This window comes from Lagenorhynchus albirostris, chromosome 3 (assembly GCF_949774975.1).
Source record: "Lagenorhynchus albirostris chromosome 3, mLagAlb1.1, whole genome shotgun sequence".
Classification (NCBI taxonomy): Eukaryota; Metazoa; Chordata; class Mammalia; order Artiodactyla; family Delphinidae; genus Lagenorhynchus; species Lagenorhynchus albirostris.
Window position 1 is genome coordinate 47472362 of NC_083097.1, and position 20862 is coordinate 47493223.

The 20862-nt window shown below is 40.4% G+C and overlaps 1 protein-coding gene across 1 annotated transcript in view; it reads right to left on the reverse strand.

Moving 5' to 3' along the window:
- DEPDC1B (DEP domain containing 1B) overlaps positions 1-17627 on the reverse strand; it is a 101728-nt gene extending 84101 nt beyond the window's left edge. Inside the window, exons 1-2 of the mRNA XM_060146090.1 lie at positions 17527-17627; positions 7577-7842 (exon numbers count right to left, since the gene is read on the reverse strand). Of these exons, the coding sequence (XP_060002073.1) occupies positions 7577-7842; positions 17527-17574 (314 nt within the window). The 5' untranslated portion in view covers positions 17575-17627. The remainder of the gene's footprint in view (positions 1-7576; positions 7843-17526) is intronic.
- Positions 17628-20862: the final 3235 nt, after the last annotated feature.

A 20862-nucleotide genomic window follows, 5' to 3' on the forward strand; every position in this document is an offset into this window, starting at 1 on the left:
AAGATTCTAAATGAAAATAGCAATTTCAGACTAATGAATAATACATTTAAAAAATGTCAGACTTCAGGCAAACCCGAAGGCCTATGGAGCAGTTAGGGTCTAGCCTGGAATTTGGCTATAAAATGTGGGCCCTTCCTTCTTTTTCAGCCCCATGGCTGGCATTCTCATCCAGGCAACATCACCCCCGCCAGTTACCTTGAAAACCTCACCAGTTTCACTACCTTAAAAATCTATTCTATTACTACTATTCAATTAACTCTATTCTATTCCCTTTTTTTTGGCCACACGGCGTGGCATGTGGGATCCCTGACCAGAGATCGAACCCATGCCCCCCTGCAGTGGAAGCACAGAGTCTTAACCACTGGACCACCAGGGAAGTCCAATTAACTCTATTCTAGAACACAGACTTCATTCCTACTCAAAACACGGACCTTGGCTGCCTTTTCCTTTTACATAAATGTCAACTCCATAGCCAGATATTTAAGAAACACCACCAAATTTAGCCCTATGACTTCCTGACCTAAAACTTCTCCAGCCAGGTTAGCCTCCTCCCTCTTCTCCCAGTGAAGCTGACTTAGGTATATCTGACTGAGAGCCGTGGTCCTGTCACCTGAAATATGCTCCCCCTTCCCATCCCATCTGATCATCCAGACCCTATCCCATTCTCAGGACCCAGATGGACGTCCTCCACCTCCCTCCTCCAGGAGATCTCACAAAACTCCAGTCCACACCGACTGGGTCACAAACACAATTCCTGCACTGACCAAGACAGACAACATTACCATGATACAGTCTGGTATGATGTAGTGAAGTGGTGGGAAGGGCGGCAACCGGGGGGAATTTGCGCCAATTAAATTTGCTCCCATTTGTTCACAATTTTTTAAGACGCTGTGTTATAAGCTAATAACATTAGGTGCCTGTGGGGAAGGGAACTGGGTGGAGAGTTTGTTTTTTCTATACTCTAGTCAGTTCCAGATTTATTTATTCCAGGTCTACTATCACACTGTTTAGCCCTATGGCATTTTAGTTTCTGATAAAGCAGAAGGTCTTGTTGCCCAAGATTTTTTTGGCTACTTTTGTGCCTTCTCTCTTCCGGATGAATTTTTACTACTGTCGACTGAAAAAAATGGACGACCTAAAACTTCAGAATCATGTATTATTTGGCGAACTTTCTCAGGAGTTCAAGCCTGGAAGGCAGCCTCTCAGATAGCTCTGAGAAACTGCTCTGAAGAGGTAAGGGGAGAGCCAAGATATATAGGAGTTTTGTAACGAAGTCCAGATAGTGGGAACATCAAAAGATTAATTAAAGAAAACCACATATATCAAGTTAATTAACTTGGCGCTTTTCTATGTATGGGAAGATGCAAGAGTCTGTGCTCACTGAAATCATCTCTTTGACATGCACCTTAGCTATCTGGGGCCAGTATCCTGTGCTCTCCCATCCTGAGTCCCCTCAGGGCTCAACAAGGTGGCTGCAGTGGCTGATCTATCGATGGCTGCAACATCCTTTGTTTACTGATAATGGCAGGCAGCATTCTTAGTCCACAGTATCCAGAAGCAAGTTGGGTACTGGTATGGAGCAGAGGTGCCCAGAAGAAGTCATCCTATCATTGTAAACTTCCAAACAATACAATTTATTGATTACTCTTTTACTGGAATGATTTTAAAAATTGAAAATAAAAGCAATATGTATTCAATGTGTAAAATTAAGAAGAGAGAAAATAATTTATGCTGTCTTTAAGCCCTCTATCCAGAAATAACTACTGTTAACATTGTGACTTTTCTATATTTTTTTGCTTAAGCCTTTACATGGGAAAAAGTAAGAATAAACTATTTTCTATCCTGCTCTTCCCCCTCTACCCCCCACTCTATTTCTATTGTGCATTTGAAAGTTATTCAGCTTCTTCTCATCCAGGACAAACTAGCATTTAAGGTATTAAAAAGAACAACACAACTTGAGAATAAATAATAAAAATAAGAAAGCTTCAATGCAAGTTCAAGGCCTGAACCCCACCTGGGGGAGCAAGGTAGAAGGGAAATTTTTATTGTATATACTCATTTGTACTTTGTAAATTTTGAAACACATGAATGTATTACCTTCACAAAATACACAAAATTGAAAAACAAAAATGAGAAAAAAATTTCAATGATTAAAAACACAATGCCAGTTAAACAAAACAGCTGTGTCAACCCAAGGACTGCCAGTGTAGTACCTCTAAGCTTTTGTTACAGGTTCATTTTGGTTAATTAATTCAATACTGCCTTGGTTCTGCTACATATCTTTTTTATATATGCATACTCTCTCTCAAAAGAGATTGCAAAATTAGGGAGGAAAAGAATGTTACATTTCTTTCGTATCTTCTTCATCGCCTAGGACTTGGAAAACACCTATCATATGTACTCAGTATTTGGAACCATAAAAGTTTAGAATGGAAAAAGACCTTAAAGATCTCGTCCAGCGCTGTCATCTTATAGATGAAAAAAACTGATGCATAGGAAATGTACAAAATTTATCCAACTATCACAGGATAAAAACTCAGGACTTTAAATGAATAAAAACAAAAGAAAAACAAAACTCACAATCACAATTTTAAGCTTTACTATAAAAACAAAAGGGGTCCACTAGAGGGAGCCAACAGTCCATTAACTTGAAGAAGTTCCTATTGGTCCCTTCAAAAGACCTATAGGGTAATAATAAAGACTTTTTCCCAGAGCCACAGAAAATGACTGAAGGGCCATATACCTCAATCAATGTAAATTAGGATTTCTTTCACTAGAGGTAAAAATAGAGACTTTTCAAATCTCCAGCATTAAAAAAATGTTATTAGCATACAGTAAAATTTATTCTTTTTTTCTTGTGTGTGTGTGTGTGTGTGTGTGTGTGTGTGTACTGCTCTATCAATTTTAACACACATATACACTTTGTAAAACCACCATCACAATCAGCAAACAGAACAATTCAATTATTCACAAAAAACCTCCCTCCTGCTCTGACTTAGTCACACCTCCCACTGCACTGGATATGCACAGAAGCGTTCCATATAGATGTTCAGTGTTTATCCATTCACCCATAGGAACATTTGAATTAACAGAGATGCTATAAATATTTAGGTACGGAAGGGTAAGCTGGGATGAAGTGAGATGGTAGCATTGACATATATACACTAACAAATGTAAAATCGATAGCTAGTGGGAAGCAGCCGCATAGCACAGGGAGATCAGCTCAGTGCTTTGTGACCACCTAGAGTGGTGGGATAGGGAGAGTGGGAGGGAGGCTCAAGAGGGAGGGGATATGGGGACATATGTATACTTATAGCTGATTCACTTTGTTATACAGCAGAAACTAACACAACATTGTAAAGCAATTATACTCCAATAAAGATGTTAAATATATATATATTCACATACAAGTTTTTGTGTGAACATAAGTTTTCATTTCTCCAGGGTAAACGCCCAGGAGCAGGAATATGAAGTCATATATAAGCACATGTTTAACTTTAAAAGAGACTGCCAAACTGTTTTCCAAAGTGACTACCAATCTAGGCTTCCCACCATCAATGGAGGAGATTTCCAATTGCTCTGCATCCTCTCTTGATTTTGGCGTTATTAGTATTCTTATTTTAGCCATTCTACTAGATACGTAGTGGTATCTCACCATGGTTTTAATTTGCATTTCCCTAGTGCTAATGATGTTAAACATCTTTTCAAGTGCTTATTTGCTGTCTGTATATCTTTGATGAAGCATCTTTATATCTTTGATGAAGTGTCTTTTCAAATCTATTATTTGTTGTTTGGTTTTCTTATAGTTGAGTTTTGTGAATTCTTTATATATTCTTGATACCAGTTCACTGTCATATATGCGATTTACAAGTATTTTCTCCCCAACATTCGCTTGTCCTCTCATCCTCTTAACAGTGCCTTTCACATAGCAAAAGTTTTTAATTTTGATGAAGTCCAATTTATCATGTTTTTTCTTTTATAAATCATGCTTTTGGTGTCATGTCTAAAATCTCCTTGCCTAACCCCAGGGCATAAAGATTTTCTGTTTTTCTAAAATTTTTTTAGTTTTACACTGAATTCTATGAATGAATTTCTGTATTAAAAAAATTAGGTTTAGGTTGAGGTTCATTTTTTTGCATGTAGATGAATAGATGTCCAACTGTCCCAACATTGTGAGCACTGGTGGTATAGTGGTAAGCATAGCTGCCTTCTAATTGTTCCAACATCATTTGCCAAAAAGACTGATCTTTTCCCTTTAAGTTACCTTTACATCTTCATCAAAAATCAACTGGCCATGTTTGTGTGTGTTTCTGGACTCTGTTCTGTTCCACTGACCCAAGTGTCCATCCAACCCTTCACCAACACCAGTCTTCATTACTGTGATTTTATAGAGTAAGTCTTAAAACTAGGTAGCATGACTCCTGCTTTTTAAATAAAGAACAGTGAAAGTCACGTTCAAGAAAGCTGACAAAATCTACATAACAAATTTTAGGTTCAAATTAAACATTTTGGAAATAAGCCAGAAAAAAAAGCATATATGAGGGAAAAGACAGAAAGAAAAGGAGAGAGAAATGAAGTAGAAGAAAAAGAAAGGGGCAAGAAGTAGGAACATGCCAGTCATACACATAAAGTGGTATAAACAGAGAAAGAAATAGAGAAGGAAAGAAAAAAAGGAACAGGAAGAAGAAGGAAAATAAAAAGAAAATGGTTCCCTACACATTAGATCACAAGCACTACACCCGAGCCAGTGAATTTCTATCTGTAAGCCATGAACACCTTGGTTACAACTGCATACCAGAGCTAGCATCAGTAGTAAGAACAGGGCAAGGGCCCGGTGGAGGCTCCAGACCAAGGACCCATCCTGCTAAAGATCTAAAACCGGCCAAACGCTTTCCTCATTTAATAGTCCAAAACAAGCAATGGTCATAATACACACCTCTATTTCTATATAACCCACTTCATTAGGTTTAAATAATCCTATGTAACTGTCTGTTCCCATACATAAATGGGCCAATTCAATGATCACCATGGAATTTACTGATGTTTTGTTTAGAGGTTTCAAAGAGACAACTGTCTAGTTCTCTGAGGATGAACTATCCACCCTGTCTACCGTACGGGGTTGTCACGAAGATCAAATGAGATCATCAAGAATTGCTTCATAAACTGAAATTTCTTATAAAATCACTGGTTCTCTTCATCCAAAGTCTGGGGCCACGAAGCTTTGTTAGACACAGATGACAGCATATGGCTCGACTATGAGGACCCTTTAGTGAAATCGAAAATTGTCTCCACTGGCAGCCAGTCCAGCTCTCTTTCTAGTCACCCATGTAACTAACAGCAAAGAGTGGTTCAGTAAATAGCTCTGGGCCCTTCTCTGCAAAATCTCCTCTGTTAGGGACATTCAGATATTAGGATCTCACTTTCCTTTCTTACACACAAAAATTCACTATTTCCCCCTACTTTCTATACTTAACTCTTGGATTCTTGAAAAATAAAATCATAGTTAACAAATGTAAATGCAGTCACACAGCAAATATGACATGTTTTTAAACTAAAAATAAGATTTGACACATTCCAAAATAAAAGCTTCACTCATCATTTCTGTTATAAAATTCTCCTGTGGTGCGTGTGTAATTTCTGTCTTTAAAAAATACTCTAAGAGTCTTTATATTTCATGTTGCTTTCTCTAACTATGGCTTTCTGTAATTCACAGACCCAGGAAACCACCTATCCCCCGCTATATTTATGTAAGTGTTTAAGCTGATGATGTTTACCTTACCTCCTTTATTTGAGAAGACAGCTGATCATTTAATATGTATTACACAGTACTTTATACATTACTGGAATTCTGTGAATATATGAACGTGTGTTGACTACACTAAATATTTCTGGTTTATGATTCTGTTTACTCATTCGGTCATTAGTTTATTTAATAAGCTAGTCAACCTCATGCCATGGCAATGGAGGCAGTCTGACACGCCACAAGAACACAGGCTTCAGAGATAGAGACCTCAGTTTGAATCCTGACTCTTACTACTACCTGAGTAACTTTGGAGAAGTCAGTAACTTTGGCCTCATTAATTTCCTAATCTTTAAGATCAAGATAATACCACCAACATCTACAGGTGCTGAGTTCAGTGAGGACCATGCAATGAGTCTGGCACACCACAGGTGTTGGTATCAGTTCCTTTCTTAGACCTTAGAACTAAGGTCTAAGGGAGTTCTAAGTAAGAACTTAGTGAGATGCTGTACATCTGAAACTAATATAATATTGTAAATTAACTTATACTTCAATTAAAAAAGCACAGGCAATTAAAAAAAAAAAAGAATCCCCAGTGAAGTACAGCATTTGGAACCAAGGATAGAGTTTCCACTGCCTGATACTAATAAGCACTGTGGTCTCAGAACAGGCTAAAGTCACCCAAGATTCTAATTAAAAGTTGGATCAGCAAGCTAGAGATAACTGCCAAATGGAGAGACAACTAATTGCCTAGCTGACAACCTTGACATCTAGAAGAGGGAGATTGCTGATGGAATTCCGTGACGAAGTTAGATCCTAAACATACAAAGTTGTCTGGCCTTAGCCTTGGTGCTGGTGACCACCCTCCCCTTGCTCTGCAGCCTTTCTCAGCCTCTAGTCCCCAAAGGAACCAAAGAAATGACTCAGATAGGAAACAGTCACGTTTTCTCTGCTCAAACCCAGGTGCCCCAGTGGCCCCAAAATGCCTCGCTGAATGTGCTGTAAGAGAATTCCTTATTCTTCTGTTGGAGTAAAAGGCAGCAAATACTGAGGGCCCATCATCTTCGTTTCTTCATTTAATACCTCTCAGGTTCTTAGCACTTTGGTAGCCCTCTCTGTAGACAGCTCAACAATTCCTCTTTTCTGGACTCGTGTGACTTCATTCCTCTTTAGTATTCTCCCATTCCCTGAATCCTAGGCAGGTCTCCTCCACCTCCAGCAATGAAACAGTCTAGCATGCGGTGAGGACAGAAGTGTCAGCAGAGAGACATCCTTACCCTCAGATTATTGGGTAGTAAATGAGCAATCATAAAACAGCACTAAAACATGAGCAAAAATGTTTAGGGAAAAGTAGACATGCACTGCAGGGTTAATCTGAGACATCGGGGAGTTCTAGTACAACTCTTCATTATAGACCTGAGCTCCACTTAAAGATCAGACGCCTCTGCCACTAACCCCCTGAATACACACCTTCACACTGCTCAGAAAGGTGCAAGACAGAACTACTGTTTCACCCTTTCAGGTTCCCCAGGAGAGGTACTAAGCTACTATAGCCATCCTCCCAGTGTGCAAAAGGCACAAAAAGTCTTCCTTACTGAAAAGCCACTGCAACAAAAGACTACTTAAGGGGTGCTCCACGAAGAAGAGAGCACCAAGAAAAACTGTAATCAATTTTGCTGTAGCAGCAGATTCAGTTCTCCACCCAACAAATCACAAGTTGAAGCGTCACGCCCACGGACAAGTAAGCTCTTTCACATAAGGAAGTTTCAATAGACTGACCAGACCCACTGGTCCTCCCCAAACTCCTCCCCTTCGGGGCTGACTTGTTGCCATTACCTGTACAAGTGACGGTTGTCTTCAAAGTCTTCCTGGCCCCATTTTCCCTTGATGTCTTCAATAACGTGATTCTTCAGGAATTTTTTTAGCAGCTGGACCGTTTGTTTGCGGGTCACTTCGGGGCCAAAGTTTTGGCTGCGCCTCAACAGCTCATGTAGCCAATCCACAGCTTCGGCCGCTGTGAAGCAATGTTCATAACTTTTGAAACGACACCGATGTTTCCGTAACGGCATCTTGGTGCGAAAAAGCTCGACTGTTTCATTCCACTAGGGGCAAAAAGAGAGGAATGTATTTAGTGATCGATTGAGTTTTTTACAAGGTTATTACATCCCAAATATTTAAGACAATGAATGCAGTTTTTCCATTTAAAAGACTGCCTTAAGGGGACTTCCCTGGTAGTGCAAATGGTTAAGAATCCGCCTGCCAATGCAGGGGACACAGGTTCGAGCTCTGGTCGGGGAAGATCCCACATGCTGCGGAGCAACTAAGCCCGTGCACCACAACTACTCAGCCTGCACTCTAGAGCCCACGAGCCACAACTACTGAAGCCCGCGTGCCTAGAGCCCATGCTCCGCAACAAGAAGCCACCGCAACGAGAAGCCCGCGCATCGCAACGAAGAGTAGCCCCCCCTCTCGCCGCAACTAGAGAAAGCCCACGTGCAGCAACGAAGACCCAACACAGCCAAAAATAAATAATTATTTTTTCAATAAAAATAAATAAACAAAAGACTGCCTTAATAACAGACGGGGCCTTGAAAATTTTTTTTATTTACAACCTTTACACGCTAAAGAGAAAGTAACTTTTACAAATGCATTTATTCATGCAATAAATATTTACTGGAGATGTTGCCATCAAGTTGTCCAATGATGTGAACTTAACGGATTTTTACATTAATGAGAAACATATGAACAAAAATAATGTAAAACTGAGCTCAATATGCATAATTCACTTCTTAGAGCCCTGTGTTTAATACGAGTTTACCTCATTCAGCATGTATTTACTGTTCGTTACACGAAAGGCACTGTATGGGGAGAGGAAAAGGGAGATGCATAAAATACAGTGCCTGGTGTCAAAGCATGTTTAAAAATTCTGCATTGTATTTTCCTATTTTAAAAAAATCTACCTGGTCCGGAAAGATCCCACATGCAGCAGAGCAACTAAGCCCATGTGCCACAACTCCTGAGCCTGTGCTCTAAAGCCCACGAGCCACAATTACTGAGCCCGCATGCTGCAACTACTGAAGCCCACGTGCCTAGAGCCCATGCTCCACAACAAGAGAAGCCACCGCAATGAGAAGCCCACGCACCACAACAGAAGAGTAGCCCCCGCTTGCCGCAACCAGAGAAAGCCCGCGTGCAGCAACGAAGACCCAACACAGCCAAAGATAAGTAAATTAATTAATTAAAAAAATAAAATCTAGACATCCAAGCCATCATCAGCCATCCCTAAATTAAATGAAATGTTCACATACGGTGTTCTTCCTGCATAATTACTCCAACATTTTCTTAGGACCCTCGTCTTCCCACCATTCCTTCTAAAAGTCCCGAAAACTCAGAGTCTTACTCTCATAACCATTCTCTCTCCTCTTATGCTCCTCTTGCAAGTCTATCACTTTACAGACTCTGAGCCTTATTTTTCACCTACCTTCCTACTGAAATCAGCTCTTCTGATTTCACCTTTTTCTTTTAGTGATAGTTCTGACTTCAGCATATTCTTTTTATTTTGCCCAACACTGGTTCCTTGTCTTCTCTTCCAACCAGGCCTCTTCTTCCAGGTTTCTCTTCATATGCTCTACTGCCCAATCACCTCTGCACCTGTTGTCCCATTTCTCTTCTCCCTTTGATGGCTAACTTTCTCAGCCACAGTAATCATTCCTGAGTATACAACACCAGGTGCTTCAAGGGCCCAGGTAGGGTCTGTGCAAGCAGGCACCCTGGATGTACAGCACCAGACACAACAAACACACAGTTGGTACTCAACAAGCAAACGCCTAACTGGTCTTTCACTTTCCTTATTTTTTTTTTTTAACTACCCCCTAACCTCATTCAACTTAATTCTACTTTGACTCCCAGTCATGTCTTTCTCCTGGCCAAACTCAAACATCTTTTTGTCCTATGCATATCAATTTGACACTACTTCATTTGACACTACTTCTACTTCATTTGACACTACTATAAGCCATGCTCCAAATTAAGTTGGTCCAGATTTAAACTTTTTCTTTTTAACTTTCTTAAAACCACACACAGGGCTTCCCTGGTGACGCAGTGGTTGAGAGTCCGCCTGCCAATGCAGGGGACATGGGTTTGTGCCCCGGTCCGGGAAGATCCCACATGCCACGGAGAGGCTGGGCCCGTGAGCCATGGCCGCTGAGCCTGCGCGTCCGGAGCCTGTGCTCCGCAACGGGAGAGGCCACAACAGTGAGAGGCCCGTGTACCGCAAAAAAAAAACAAAAAAAAAAACCACACACACACAAAAACAATACAAGCTGTAGAGTAAGATAACCTATAACCAGAATTTCTAAAACAAAACAAAAAATTCAAATCAAGAAAGGACAGACACTCCATACAAAAATGGGAAAACAAACAGGCACTTCACATAAAAGAACCTCCAAATTTACCATAACATATGCAGATATTCAATCTCATTAATTAGCAGTGAAATGCAAAAGAAATCTATAATGCAATACCACTACATGCCTACAGAATGGCTAAAATGAAAAAGGCAATATACTAAGTGTTACCAAGGGAACGTGGAACAACTGGAAATTATATGCACACTGTATAACCCAGCAATTCCATTTTTAAGTATATATGCCACAGAAATATGTTCACCAAAAGCCACCCTGCTCATAATAGCACTATCTTAATAGACAAAAACAACCCAAATATCCACCAACATAAGAACAGATAAATTGATTCATGCAATGGAATGCTGCACAGCAATGAGAATGAACTATTGCTACATGCAATAACATAGATGAATAACATAGATAAAATATAATTGATATAAGAAGGCCAGATGTGAAAAGTACTATATGATTGTATTTACATAAAGTTTAAAAGCAGACAAAAGCTAATCCATGGTATTAGAAATCAAAGTAGTGGTTAATTTGTATGGAGGTAGAGACTGGGAGGGGCGGAGGGACATCTGGGCTGCTGGTAATGTCATATTTCTTGATGTGGGCATTGGTTAAATGGGGCGCTCACATTGTAAAAATGCACTGAGTTGTACACCTATAATTTGTGTGCTTTTCTGTACATGTTATGCAGAATAAAGGGCTAAAAACAAAACACACATACACATACACACACACACACACACACACACACACACTCATATATTAAAATCCTCCTTGAGAGCAATCCACAATTTTAAATTACCAACCTGAAAGTTGATAAATATGAACTAGCTGATTGTGCTGGTAAACTGAATGTGGAAGAGATTAAGGAGGGTAGCCGAAGAAGAAACAAAGTGAGTGGATGAAAGAGGGACTTGAATGTAAATAGAGAAGAAGCAGGGCAAACTGGCTAGAATGAAATAATGAACAGCAGAAAGAGAGCCCAGGAAGAGTCCATGAATGTTGATTTAAGTTCACTCTCTGCCCACCTCCCTCACCAAGTTACTGCGACGTCTCTCGTGAGATCATGCTTACGAAAGCCCTCTGTAAAAGATAAGGCATTCCTCAAGCATAAGAAGAATATATAAAATTCCCAGGATAATCTCTTGAAACAAATTACAGGTTCAATCTATTCTGGAGCTAGAAGGAAACTTTGGGGCAAAATTAAGATCCAAAGAGGACAGGCAAGTTGGCACATGTCACTCAGGTATTTAGTCTCATAATAAGATCTGGAAACCTCCTCTATGCTCTCCTTCTCAAGTGGTCATTTCATTATAACAAGAACCTACAAACTTCAACATAGCTTTAAACAATTTCCACATATTTTTAAACATTAGCTGTTTGGGTCTTTTTTTCAATTCTCTGCTGACACCAACCTTGCATGTCAGTCCTGATTAATATATGTTGGGAGATGGGGAGGAAAGAAGAGTTAATTAAAAAAAGAGTTTTATTTATTTTAGGTTGATTGATAAATTTAATGCATAGTACTTTATGCATTACTTAATAAAAGAATGAAGATACGGCTCTCTGGGGCCCAATATTTCAAAATATAAGTAAATATGCCTGTTATCTGACTCAAGCTGGTTAGCAGTTCCTCTACTGTCACTTTAATTACAGAATAATGCACACTATAACAAATTAAATACAGAAATATATACAAAAGACTCTGCCCTGTCTCTCTCCAATCCCACATATCTATTAATCATACATACACATATATAGAATCCTTCCCTTTGTATGTATGTATTGTTTATTATCACTGTCGCTGTTTGCTTCCTTTTTGAAGAAATGAGATCAACCATATTGTACATATTATCCTACAACTTGCTTTTGCATTAAACATACCAGGATATTTTTGTGTCAGTACCTATAGATGTAGCCCATTTTATGAATGAATGAGTTCCATAATTTATTCAACCATTTTCCAACTAATGGGCATGCAGCTGTTTCCAGTTTGTTGTTTCACAAGTATATCCTTGTTTACATAACCTAATGTATCAATCCTTTTATTTATTTATTTTTGATAGAACAGATTGCTAAAGGGTATCAGCTTATTTAAACCAGTTGTAGCAATTCACACTCCCAGCAATGCTGTATGAGCCTGCTGCCTTACCTCTGGCCATTCCTAGATATTATCATTCTTTTGTCTGCCAATCTACACACAAGAAATGGTATCTTTATATTTTGTTTGTATTTTCCTGCCTTTATCTTCAGTCATTTTTATTTCTTCATTTGAGACTTGCCATTTTTCTTCTGGGTTGTCTTTCTCTATCTTTTACTTAATTTTAAGAACTGTTTAAATCTAGAATTTGAATCTAAGTGCATAGAAGTCAGGAAAGTTACTCTATTTTGCTCAGTTCAGTATCCCCACAACTGAGGACAGTGCCTGACATACAGTACATGTGTTTAATAAATACATATTGAATGAATATAAATAGGGAATATTAATCCTTTTTCAAATATATTAGAAATGTTTTCCCCTGACTTATCAATTTATTTGGTCTCTAGCTATATAAACGTTTCACTGATGATTATATTGTTTTAAGAAAACAAATATATCTTCTTATCTTTACAGCTTCAGGGTTTACTCCCTCAATTGGGAAAGTTTCCCTATCCTGAGATATTAAAAATACTTATCAAATTTTTCTTTTAATATTTTACAGGGATTTTAATATTTGAATCTTCAACTGAAATTTTTTATGTTGTGGGGAGGAGATCTCCAACTCTATTTTCTCCCAAATGGAGAGTCAATTATGCTACCCTTCTCTCACTAAACTGAAATAGTAAGCTACCTTACATACTACCTTTCTTGATTCTGTTTCTTTCTTTTTTTTTTTTAATAGCTAGCTATGAACAAACTTTGAAACTGTTAATGTTTTACTTTATTATTTTTTTTTTACTTTTTAACTTTTTATTTTGTTTTTTTTGCTTGTTTTTTAATTAATTTTATTTATTTATTTATTTTGGCTGCATTGGGCCTTCATTGTTGCACACAGGCTTTCTCTAGTTGTGGCGAGTGGGGGCTACTCTTTGTTGCAGTGCGTGGGCTTCTCATTGCGGTGGCTTCTCTTGTTACGGAGCACAGGCTCTAGGTGCGCAGGCTTCAGTAGTTGTGGTGCACAGGCTTAGCTGCTCCGTGGCATGTGGTATCTTCCTGGACCAGGGCTCGAACCCGGGCTCGCCTGCACTGGCAGGCAAATTCTTAACCACTGCACCACCAGGGAAGTCCTTGATTCTGTTTCTGAACTCTTTTTTTTTTTTTAATCCCACTGAGCTGTTTGTCTATTCCTGAACAATACTACACTGGTGTGATTACAGTCTATTAATACTAAATTTAAATTTCTGGTAGGTCAAAGTCACCTATAGTCATCTTTTTTAAAACCTTTTAATTCCTCCACTTTTACTCTTCTGTATGAGCTTTCTACTCAATGCATCTCCACACAGGGGGGAAAAATCTATTAGGATTCTGATTGGTTTTTTAGCTATTCTGGTGATAGCTAGTTTTCATTTTACACTAGAAATTTTCTAAGAAGACATCCTTATCAAAGCCTCATATCTCTTTTTTAGAAAAACTCATAAAAAGAATTTTGAATTTATTTATTTTGATTTTTAATAGCATTTAACATTAGGATATTTACTCAATCCATGAGACACTTTAGATTTTCAAAACCTAGCAAGGACCGTGATCTCTGCTCCCACGAATTTCCAAAAATAATTCAGTCATTATTTGGCTACTCTGCCAAGAAAGAAAAAGTTATCTTTAAAATAACTCACTATCCTCAGTAATATTTAGAAAGAAAATATCCTACGTCAACAAAGAACTAGATAGAGCTTGAGAATGTGATTGTTTCAACAACGTATTACGAGACAATCTTTATAGCAAAGGGGACAAAACAGATTTGTTTTGTGATTAAAAAACATTTTTTGTTTATTTCAAACCCCTAGTTTAAGGCATAAAGAATCATACAACTGGGGCTTCCCTGGTGGCGCAGTGGTTAAGAATCCACCTGCCAATACAGGGGACACGGTGTTCGAGCCCTGGTCCAGGAAGATCCCACATACCGCGGAGCAACTAAGCCTGTGCTCCACAACTACTGAGCCTGCGCTCTAAAGCCTGCAAGCCACAACTGCCGAGCCCCCGTGCCACAACTACTGAAGGCCATGCACCTAGAGCCAGTGCTCCGCAACAAAAGAATGAGAAGCCCACTCACAAGGAAGAGGAGACCCCACTCGCCACAACTAGAGAAAGCCCGCATGCAGCAACAAAGACCCAACACAGCCAAAGATAAAAATAAATAAATTTATATTAAAAAAATCATACAACTGTTTTTGCTTAACGTGACAAATACTGAGTGTTGAAATGTGCTTCCTATTCTTTTCTCTTGAATATTTATTCCATTTCTTTACTTCTTAATATCAAAAATATTATGATATAGCACCTGGCCAGGGACTTCAGAGGCAAACAAACGCTAGATCTAGATGTACTTGCCACATACTGGCAGTGTGAACTTGGTCAAGTCAGTTCACCCCTTTACACCTCAATAAAATGAGGGAATTGGACTACATAATCTTTAGAGTCCATTCAAACTCTCAGATTCAATGATGGCTGTAAGTCTTTTAAAGTTTACTAGTTGCATCAGAAGATACAGACAACTCAGAACTAAGTTCAAAGAAAGGATCAGTAGATTTAAGCAGTTTCAGAAAAAGCAATTGTCTTTCTCATTATTTCTTTTTCTTTTTTTTTTTTTTTAAATTTATTTTTGGCTGTGTTGGGTCTTCATCGCTGCGCACGGGCTTTCTCTAGTTGTGGTGAGCGGGGGCTACTCTTCGTTGCGGTGCAAGGGCTTCTCATTGTCGTGGTTTCTCTTGTTGCAGAGCACGGGCTCTAGGAGCACAGGCTTCAGTAGTTGTGTCATGTGGGCTCAGTAGTTGTGGCTCGTGGGCTCTACAGCGTAGGCTCAGTAGTTGTGGCGCCACAGGTTTAGTTGCTCCGTGGCATGTTGGACCTTCCCGGACCAGGGCTTGAACCCGTGTCCCCTGCATTGGCAGGTGGATTCTTAACCACTCTGCCACCAGGGAAGCCCTCTCATTATTTCTTTTTAATTAATGAACTATTTCATATGTGGGTTAAAATGAAAGCTATTTCAGTGAAGATGAATAAGTTGCTAATTAGCTTCCATATTCACCATGAATTGACTTACAGTGTCTGTCATTTTATTTTGGGCATAGAAATTTACCTAGTTCATAAAATGCTATTTTCAGATAAGACTTTGGTGTCTTAGAAAATGGAGCTGTACATGGTTTGAGAAAGTATAGTGAGCCATGAAAGGAGGAAGTAAACGCCTGCTCTTTGTGTACCAATAGGTTTTTCCCAAGCTTTTCCTGAAGATTAGGTTGAGGATGATGTTGGGAGAAGATGGAAATGCTAAGCTGGGAGCCAGGGAGGAAAGGCGAGCTGGGGCAGATAAGTACAGAGGACTAATCACAAACTTTATGATTTAACTGATTAAAGCTGTAAAGCACAACTAAATTATGTTCAGGGAAACAGAGATTTTACAATGAGGGGAAAGTACCTGTAATGACTACAGAGATCACTGATAAATCAGTAATATTCACTTTAAAAAAATGGCTATTGTTTTCTGTGTTTTCAAAAATCTTAGTTTACAATCAAGATTCTCAAATAGAATAAAGTTGAGAACTGAACTGACTACCTAGGAAATTCTGGTGATATTTAGGTATTTTCATTAATTATTCACATATTTAATTTCCTACTTAACTTGATCAGTCTTGGCTAAATCTGACTCGAATATCACTTCTTGGGGACTGAAGACTTCTGAAGAACAGGGTACTTTTCTTTGTAAATTCCTTTGATAATATTTTAATGTGACTCAGAATCAAGAATGCCTTTCACATAGGCACTCTGCATTTATAAAATGTGGTACTTCAAACAATTCTGTGAATGAGATTAAAAAACAGTTCCAATTATCATGTAATTTATTTTTTTAGTCTAAAGCTGGAAGAATGACAACTGGTTACCCCAAGATCCAGAGTCTCTCTCTATTTCCCCTGCATTAGTGCTGTGAATAAATTGGCAGTAGGGGAGTGTTATTTTCCCTCCACAAAGAATAGTAAAGTTTTTGAAAGTCCCTGATAAGGCACAACCTGTATCTCATCCTTAAAGACCTACCAACACACCATTGTAAAGCAATTATACTCCAATAAAGATGTTAAAAAAAAAAAAAAAGATGGACCTACCAATAGCCTTGACCCCAGATGGTTTCAAGTGGTAGAGGCAACTGTGAAGTGGAAGCAGATATGAAAAGAGGTTTTATAAAATCCTATTTGTTCCCTGCTACCAGCATCCATACCTCTTAGAGGCAGGTCCAAAGGAAAACCTAAATTTATATGTGTTGAATTTTTTTTTCAATGAATGAATCATTATGGGTGTCTGTAGTACATTGTTTGCAAAGATGACTACGATAACTCCTTCCATCCTGTTCTCACCTTTTCCTGGATATCCCTTAGGGTGCATAGAACAAGGAGCCTAATTCCCAAGTTAACTGGGGCCAGAGAAGTGTTGACAGACCAAGGAGAGCAGTCCTTTCCTCCCAAATCACCTTTAAGCTTTCATAGAAAGTTGTCTAAAACTTACTCTAGACATCACCAAATTATCGCCACTTACTCCATTATGAAATCGCTAAAATCACTTGCTCCAGGTCACAAAGAAATCAAGTACGCCTCAGAACTCTGATTACCAAAGCTCTTCTCCCAGGAAAACAGTCAGCACCCTGGACCAGGGTCTGCAAAGGCTCTTTCAAACCGTAAGTCCGGGCCCACCCTCCTCATTTAGGTCGGTGCTCACAGAAAAAGAAACGTCAGGAGCCGGAAACGTGGCCAGGGCGATCCACCTCTGTTCTGGGCACCGTTAGAAAGAACCTCAAGAGTCACCACAAGTGACACTCGGGACGGAGACACGCTCCAGGCGGCGGGTGGCCCTAAAGTTACGGACGGGGGCGTTGGATTCCGGAGGACAGGAGAGGGGAGAGGGGTGTCACCCTGGTCTTCCGGACGCTTTAAACAGGGAGGCGCCGTTGATTGGCGAGAACCCAGCCAACGTCTCGGGGTCGAAGCTGCGCCCACCCTGGACGGGCTGGACCCCAGGCCCGGTTAGCCTTTCTTTGAGCGTCGTCCAGAATACCGCCGCCCGACCCGAAACATGTCCCGCCTCCAGACCCAGGCCCGGCCTGCCCTGGAGAAGCGAAGACTGACGAGTACGCAGTCGGCACTCAGGCCGGGGCCTCGCTTCGCCCAGATCCCGGTATGCACACTCACCAGCCTGGTGGCCCGGTATGGCCCGGGCCCCACGATGCAGTGCTCCATGGCCCGCACGCAGCGGCGGCCGCGGCCACACCAACGCAGATCCCGGAGAGTCCTAGGCGCCGCAGTTTGAATCCCGAGCCCACGCGCTACAGGCGCTGATTGGGCGGTGCGGCGGCACGTGACGGGAACTGAGGGGCGGGGCCGCCGGGGCCCCACGGAGGGGGAGGTGGGCGTCTCCTCCGAGACCTCCTGCTGCGGAGCGGCAGTAGGTTCACAACCGCCAGGGGTGGAGTCCGCGGCCCACCCTCGCCCACCCCGCGCACACGCAAGCAGTCTCCGCAGAAGGGTCGATGAACGTGTGTAATTCAGTGACCGAAAGCCGCTTGGACTGGAGAGGCAAATCCCTGTCCGTCCTTCCAAGTGCACCGTGAACCTGGTGGTGCGGCGAAGACTGGGAGAAGTGGGTAGTGAAAGGAAGCGAGGGGACAGCCTCTTCAAGTGGAGGGACATGTAAAAACTAGATAAGAGCTCTTGGCCACAGGGAGTGTCGACAGCGCGTAAGAACAACAAAGAGCTGGAAAAGAGCCCCATTCAGCTTCCTGTGTTGTTCTTCTGGTAGAGTAGTCTTTCCCTGGAATTTGAGTTCTTTGTTTTTTGGATCTGACTGAAATTTTCAGTCCTATGCCACAGGGCTCTGAGTTCATTTTGCTGCTCAGAATTTTCCCCCTAGGAATTGACGGTGTGATTTGCAATTGTTCAAAGGGATAAATGAGGTCACCACTCTATGCCTACAAGTTCAAAGTTCATATGTCATCACCTCAGCAACCATTCAGGATGAGATATCATAAGTAAGAGATAAGGAAAGGATCAGATTCCCACCCTTTGTTAATACTCTTCCTGCATTTGCTTGCCTTAGATGTGTATTTAGCTGCATTTTAGAAAGCCCCAAAAATTCCTGAGATAATACATATGTATTACTTTTGTAATCAGAAAAAAGCAATAAAGATATTTTTTTACTTCCAATCCTTATCAGAACTTTTTCTTTTTTTTTGGACCTCTAAACTCCATGGAAGAAATATTGCTTGTCCTTGGCAAGGGACACCCATGGGGCACAAGTGACAGAAGGAGAAATTTCAGAGCCTTGTCCATCTGGGGATTGTCAGCACCTGCCACAGTGGTGGAACTGTGATCTGATACAAGACATCGTGCCCTGCTTCCTGAGCATTTTCCCAAGAGTTGGTCATGAGCCAAAGACAAGATAGTTCCTTTTTCTGGAAAGGCGTATCTCCCAATGATCTACGTATCAGAGGCCACAAAGACAGTCTTTGTACATGTAGTTTAAATTAGACAGCTGATCATCTACCAGTCTTTCAGCATCACATAAATCAACTGGGAAATTGCTCACCTTCTCTCTGCCCTAAAATGCCAGTGCTTTCTACCTTTCTGACCTATGTTTCAGCCACAGTGGTCCTCTTTCCATTCAAACCTCACAGTCTGCTTGGTTCCCCTGCTGGGAATGTTCTTTCCTCAGCTCTTTGCAAGGCCGTCTCCATCTCACCATTCAGGTCTCAGTTCATAATGCTGCCAACCTTAGAAAAGCCTTCCTTGACCTTCCTGTATAGAGAAGCCTGACACGCCCACCCTACTCTTGTACTGTTTTATTTCCTTCTGAGCACTTACCTGTAACTAGAATTACTTATTTTCTTCTTTTCTACTTCTACAATGATGGTTGTCAAATGAAGGGGTTCCAGCTTCTGGGAGCATTTGGGGCATTTAGGCATTGAGGTTGTTTTCTGATCTTCTAAAAGGTAGGAAGGCCAGTACTGGTATTTTGTGGGCAGGGGCCAGGGGAGCTAGATGTCTTTTGGTGCTTAAGTCAGGCCACACAATCTACAGTTGGCCCATGTTCTACATGCCTTTTTATTGTCCACCGGACATTCAGGTAAGTGAATAACCTGTTTGTTATTATCTGAGCCTAGAACCTAACTCTGTTTTACATGTAAAATAAAAAGTAGTTTTGGCCGGCTAGAGTACACACTGAAGTTTCCAGGAATATCATACCCTGTCCCATTTGGGATTGTACCAAAACTTGCTCACCATGTCACAAAAGCATCAGTAATGGCAACGCAGCTAATGGTATTTGAGACATGTATCTGTGTCATCCTGTATCTGCAACTCTTGAATTCATGGGAATTATGCATAAAGGTGCTGTATACTTATTTAGTCCTTATTTCAAATGTCAAATATAAAGGAAGAATGACAAGAATATTCAGTTGACTTTACCTTTACTTCTCTTCAATCCAAATTAATTTTTATTTATTTATTTTTGGCTGCATTGGGGCTTCGCTGCTGCATGCAGGCTTTCTCTAGTTGTGGCAAGCAGGGGCTACTCTTCGTTGCATTGTGCGGGCTTCTCATTGCGGTGGTTTTTGTTGCGGAGCACAGGCTCTAGGCACACGGGCTTCAGGCGCGCAGGCTTCAGTAGTTGTGGCACGCAGGCTCTAGAGCACAGGCTCAGTAGTTGTGGCGCACGGGCTTAGTTGCTCCGCGCCATGTGGGATCTTCCTGGACCAGGGCTCGAACCCGTGTCCCCTGCATTGGCAGGCAGATTCTTAACCACTGTGCCACCAGGGAAGTCCTCCAAATTAATTTTTATAAGTAGATGCAAGTACTTGCCTATCTCATTATATCTTTCTGATATAATCATGCTTAGGTATTTATTTAAATTTGGAAATGAATATTGCTTTAATATAAATTACTTCCTTTTTATTTCATCATTATATAAAAAAATGTTAATTTTAATTATGTGTAGGTTGGTTACCTGTGCATTTCATTTCAGCAGAATAAAGAGTATTGACCCTGATCCAGTTGTGAACGATTGCTCTGTCTAGACTATAAACTCCATGAGATCAAGGACCTCTTGTTTCCCACTGTACTCCAGTTCCAAAAACAGTATCTGATACATAGTAAACACTCAATTAAAAATTAATATATAACTTTGTTTTAATGTAAAAATGTTTTAACTTACTCAAATAAAATTGAAGCAGGAGGGAGATTCTACAGTTGGATTCTACAGTTCCAATTCTACGCGGATTCTACAGCTCCATGCCTGAGCATACCACAATCTTCCTTCCAAATCCATGGGCACCCCAGTTGAATAAGCACAAAAAAATGCTAGTTTATTTTTTTGTTTGATAGATTAACAACTATAAAGAATATAATGGTGCATTATTTCATTTTTCTATATTTATTTTCTATGTATTCTATGGTATTATATAAATACATCGTAAGTTGACTGAGTTCCTTTTTGGAAAGAGTTACCCACTACTTCTAAGAAATAAATTACAG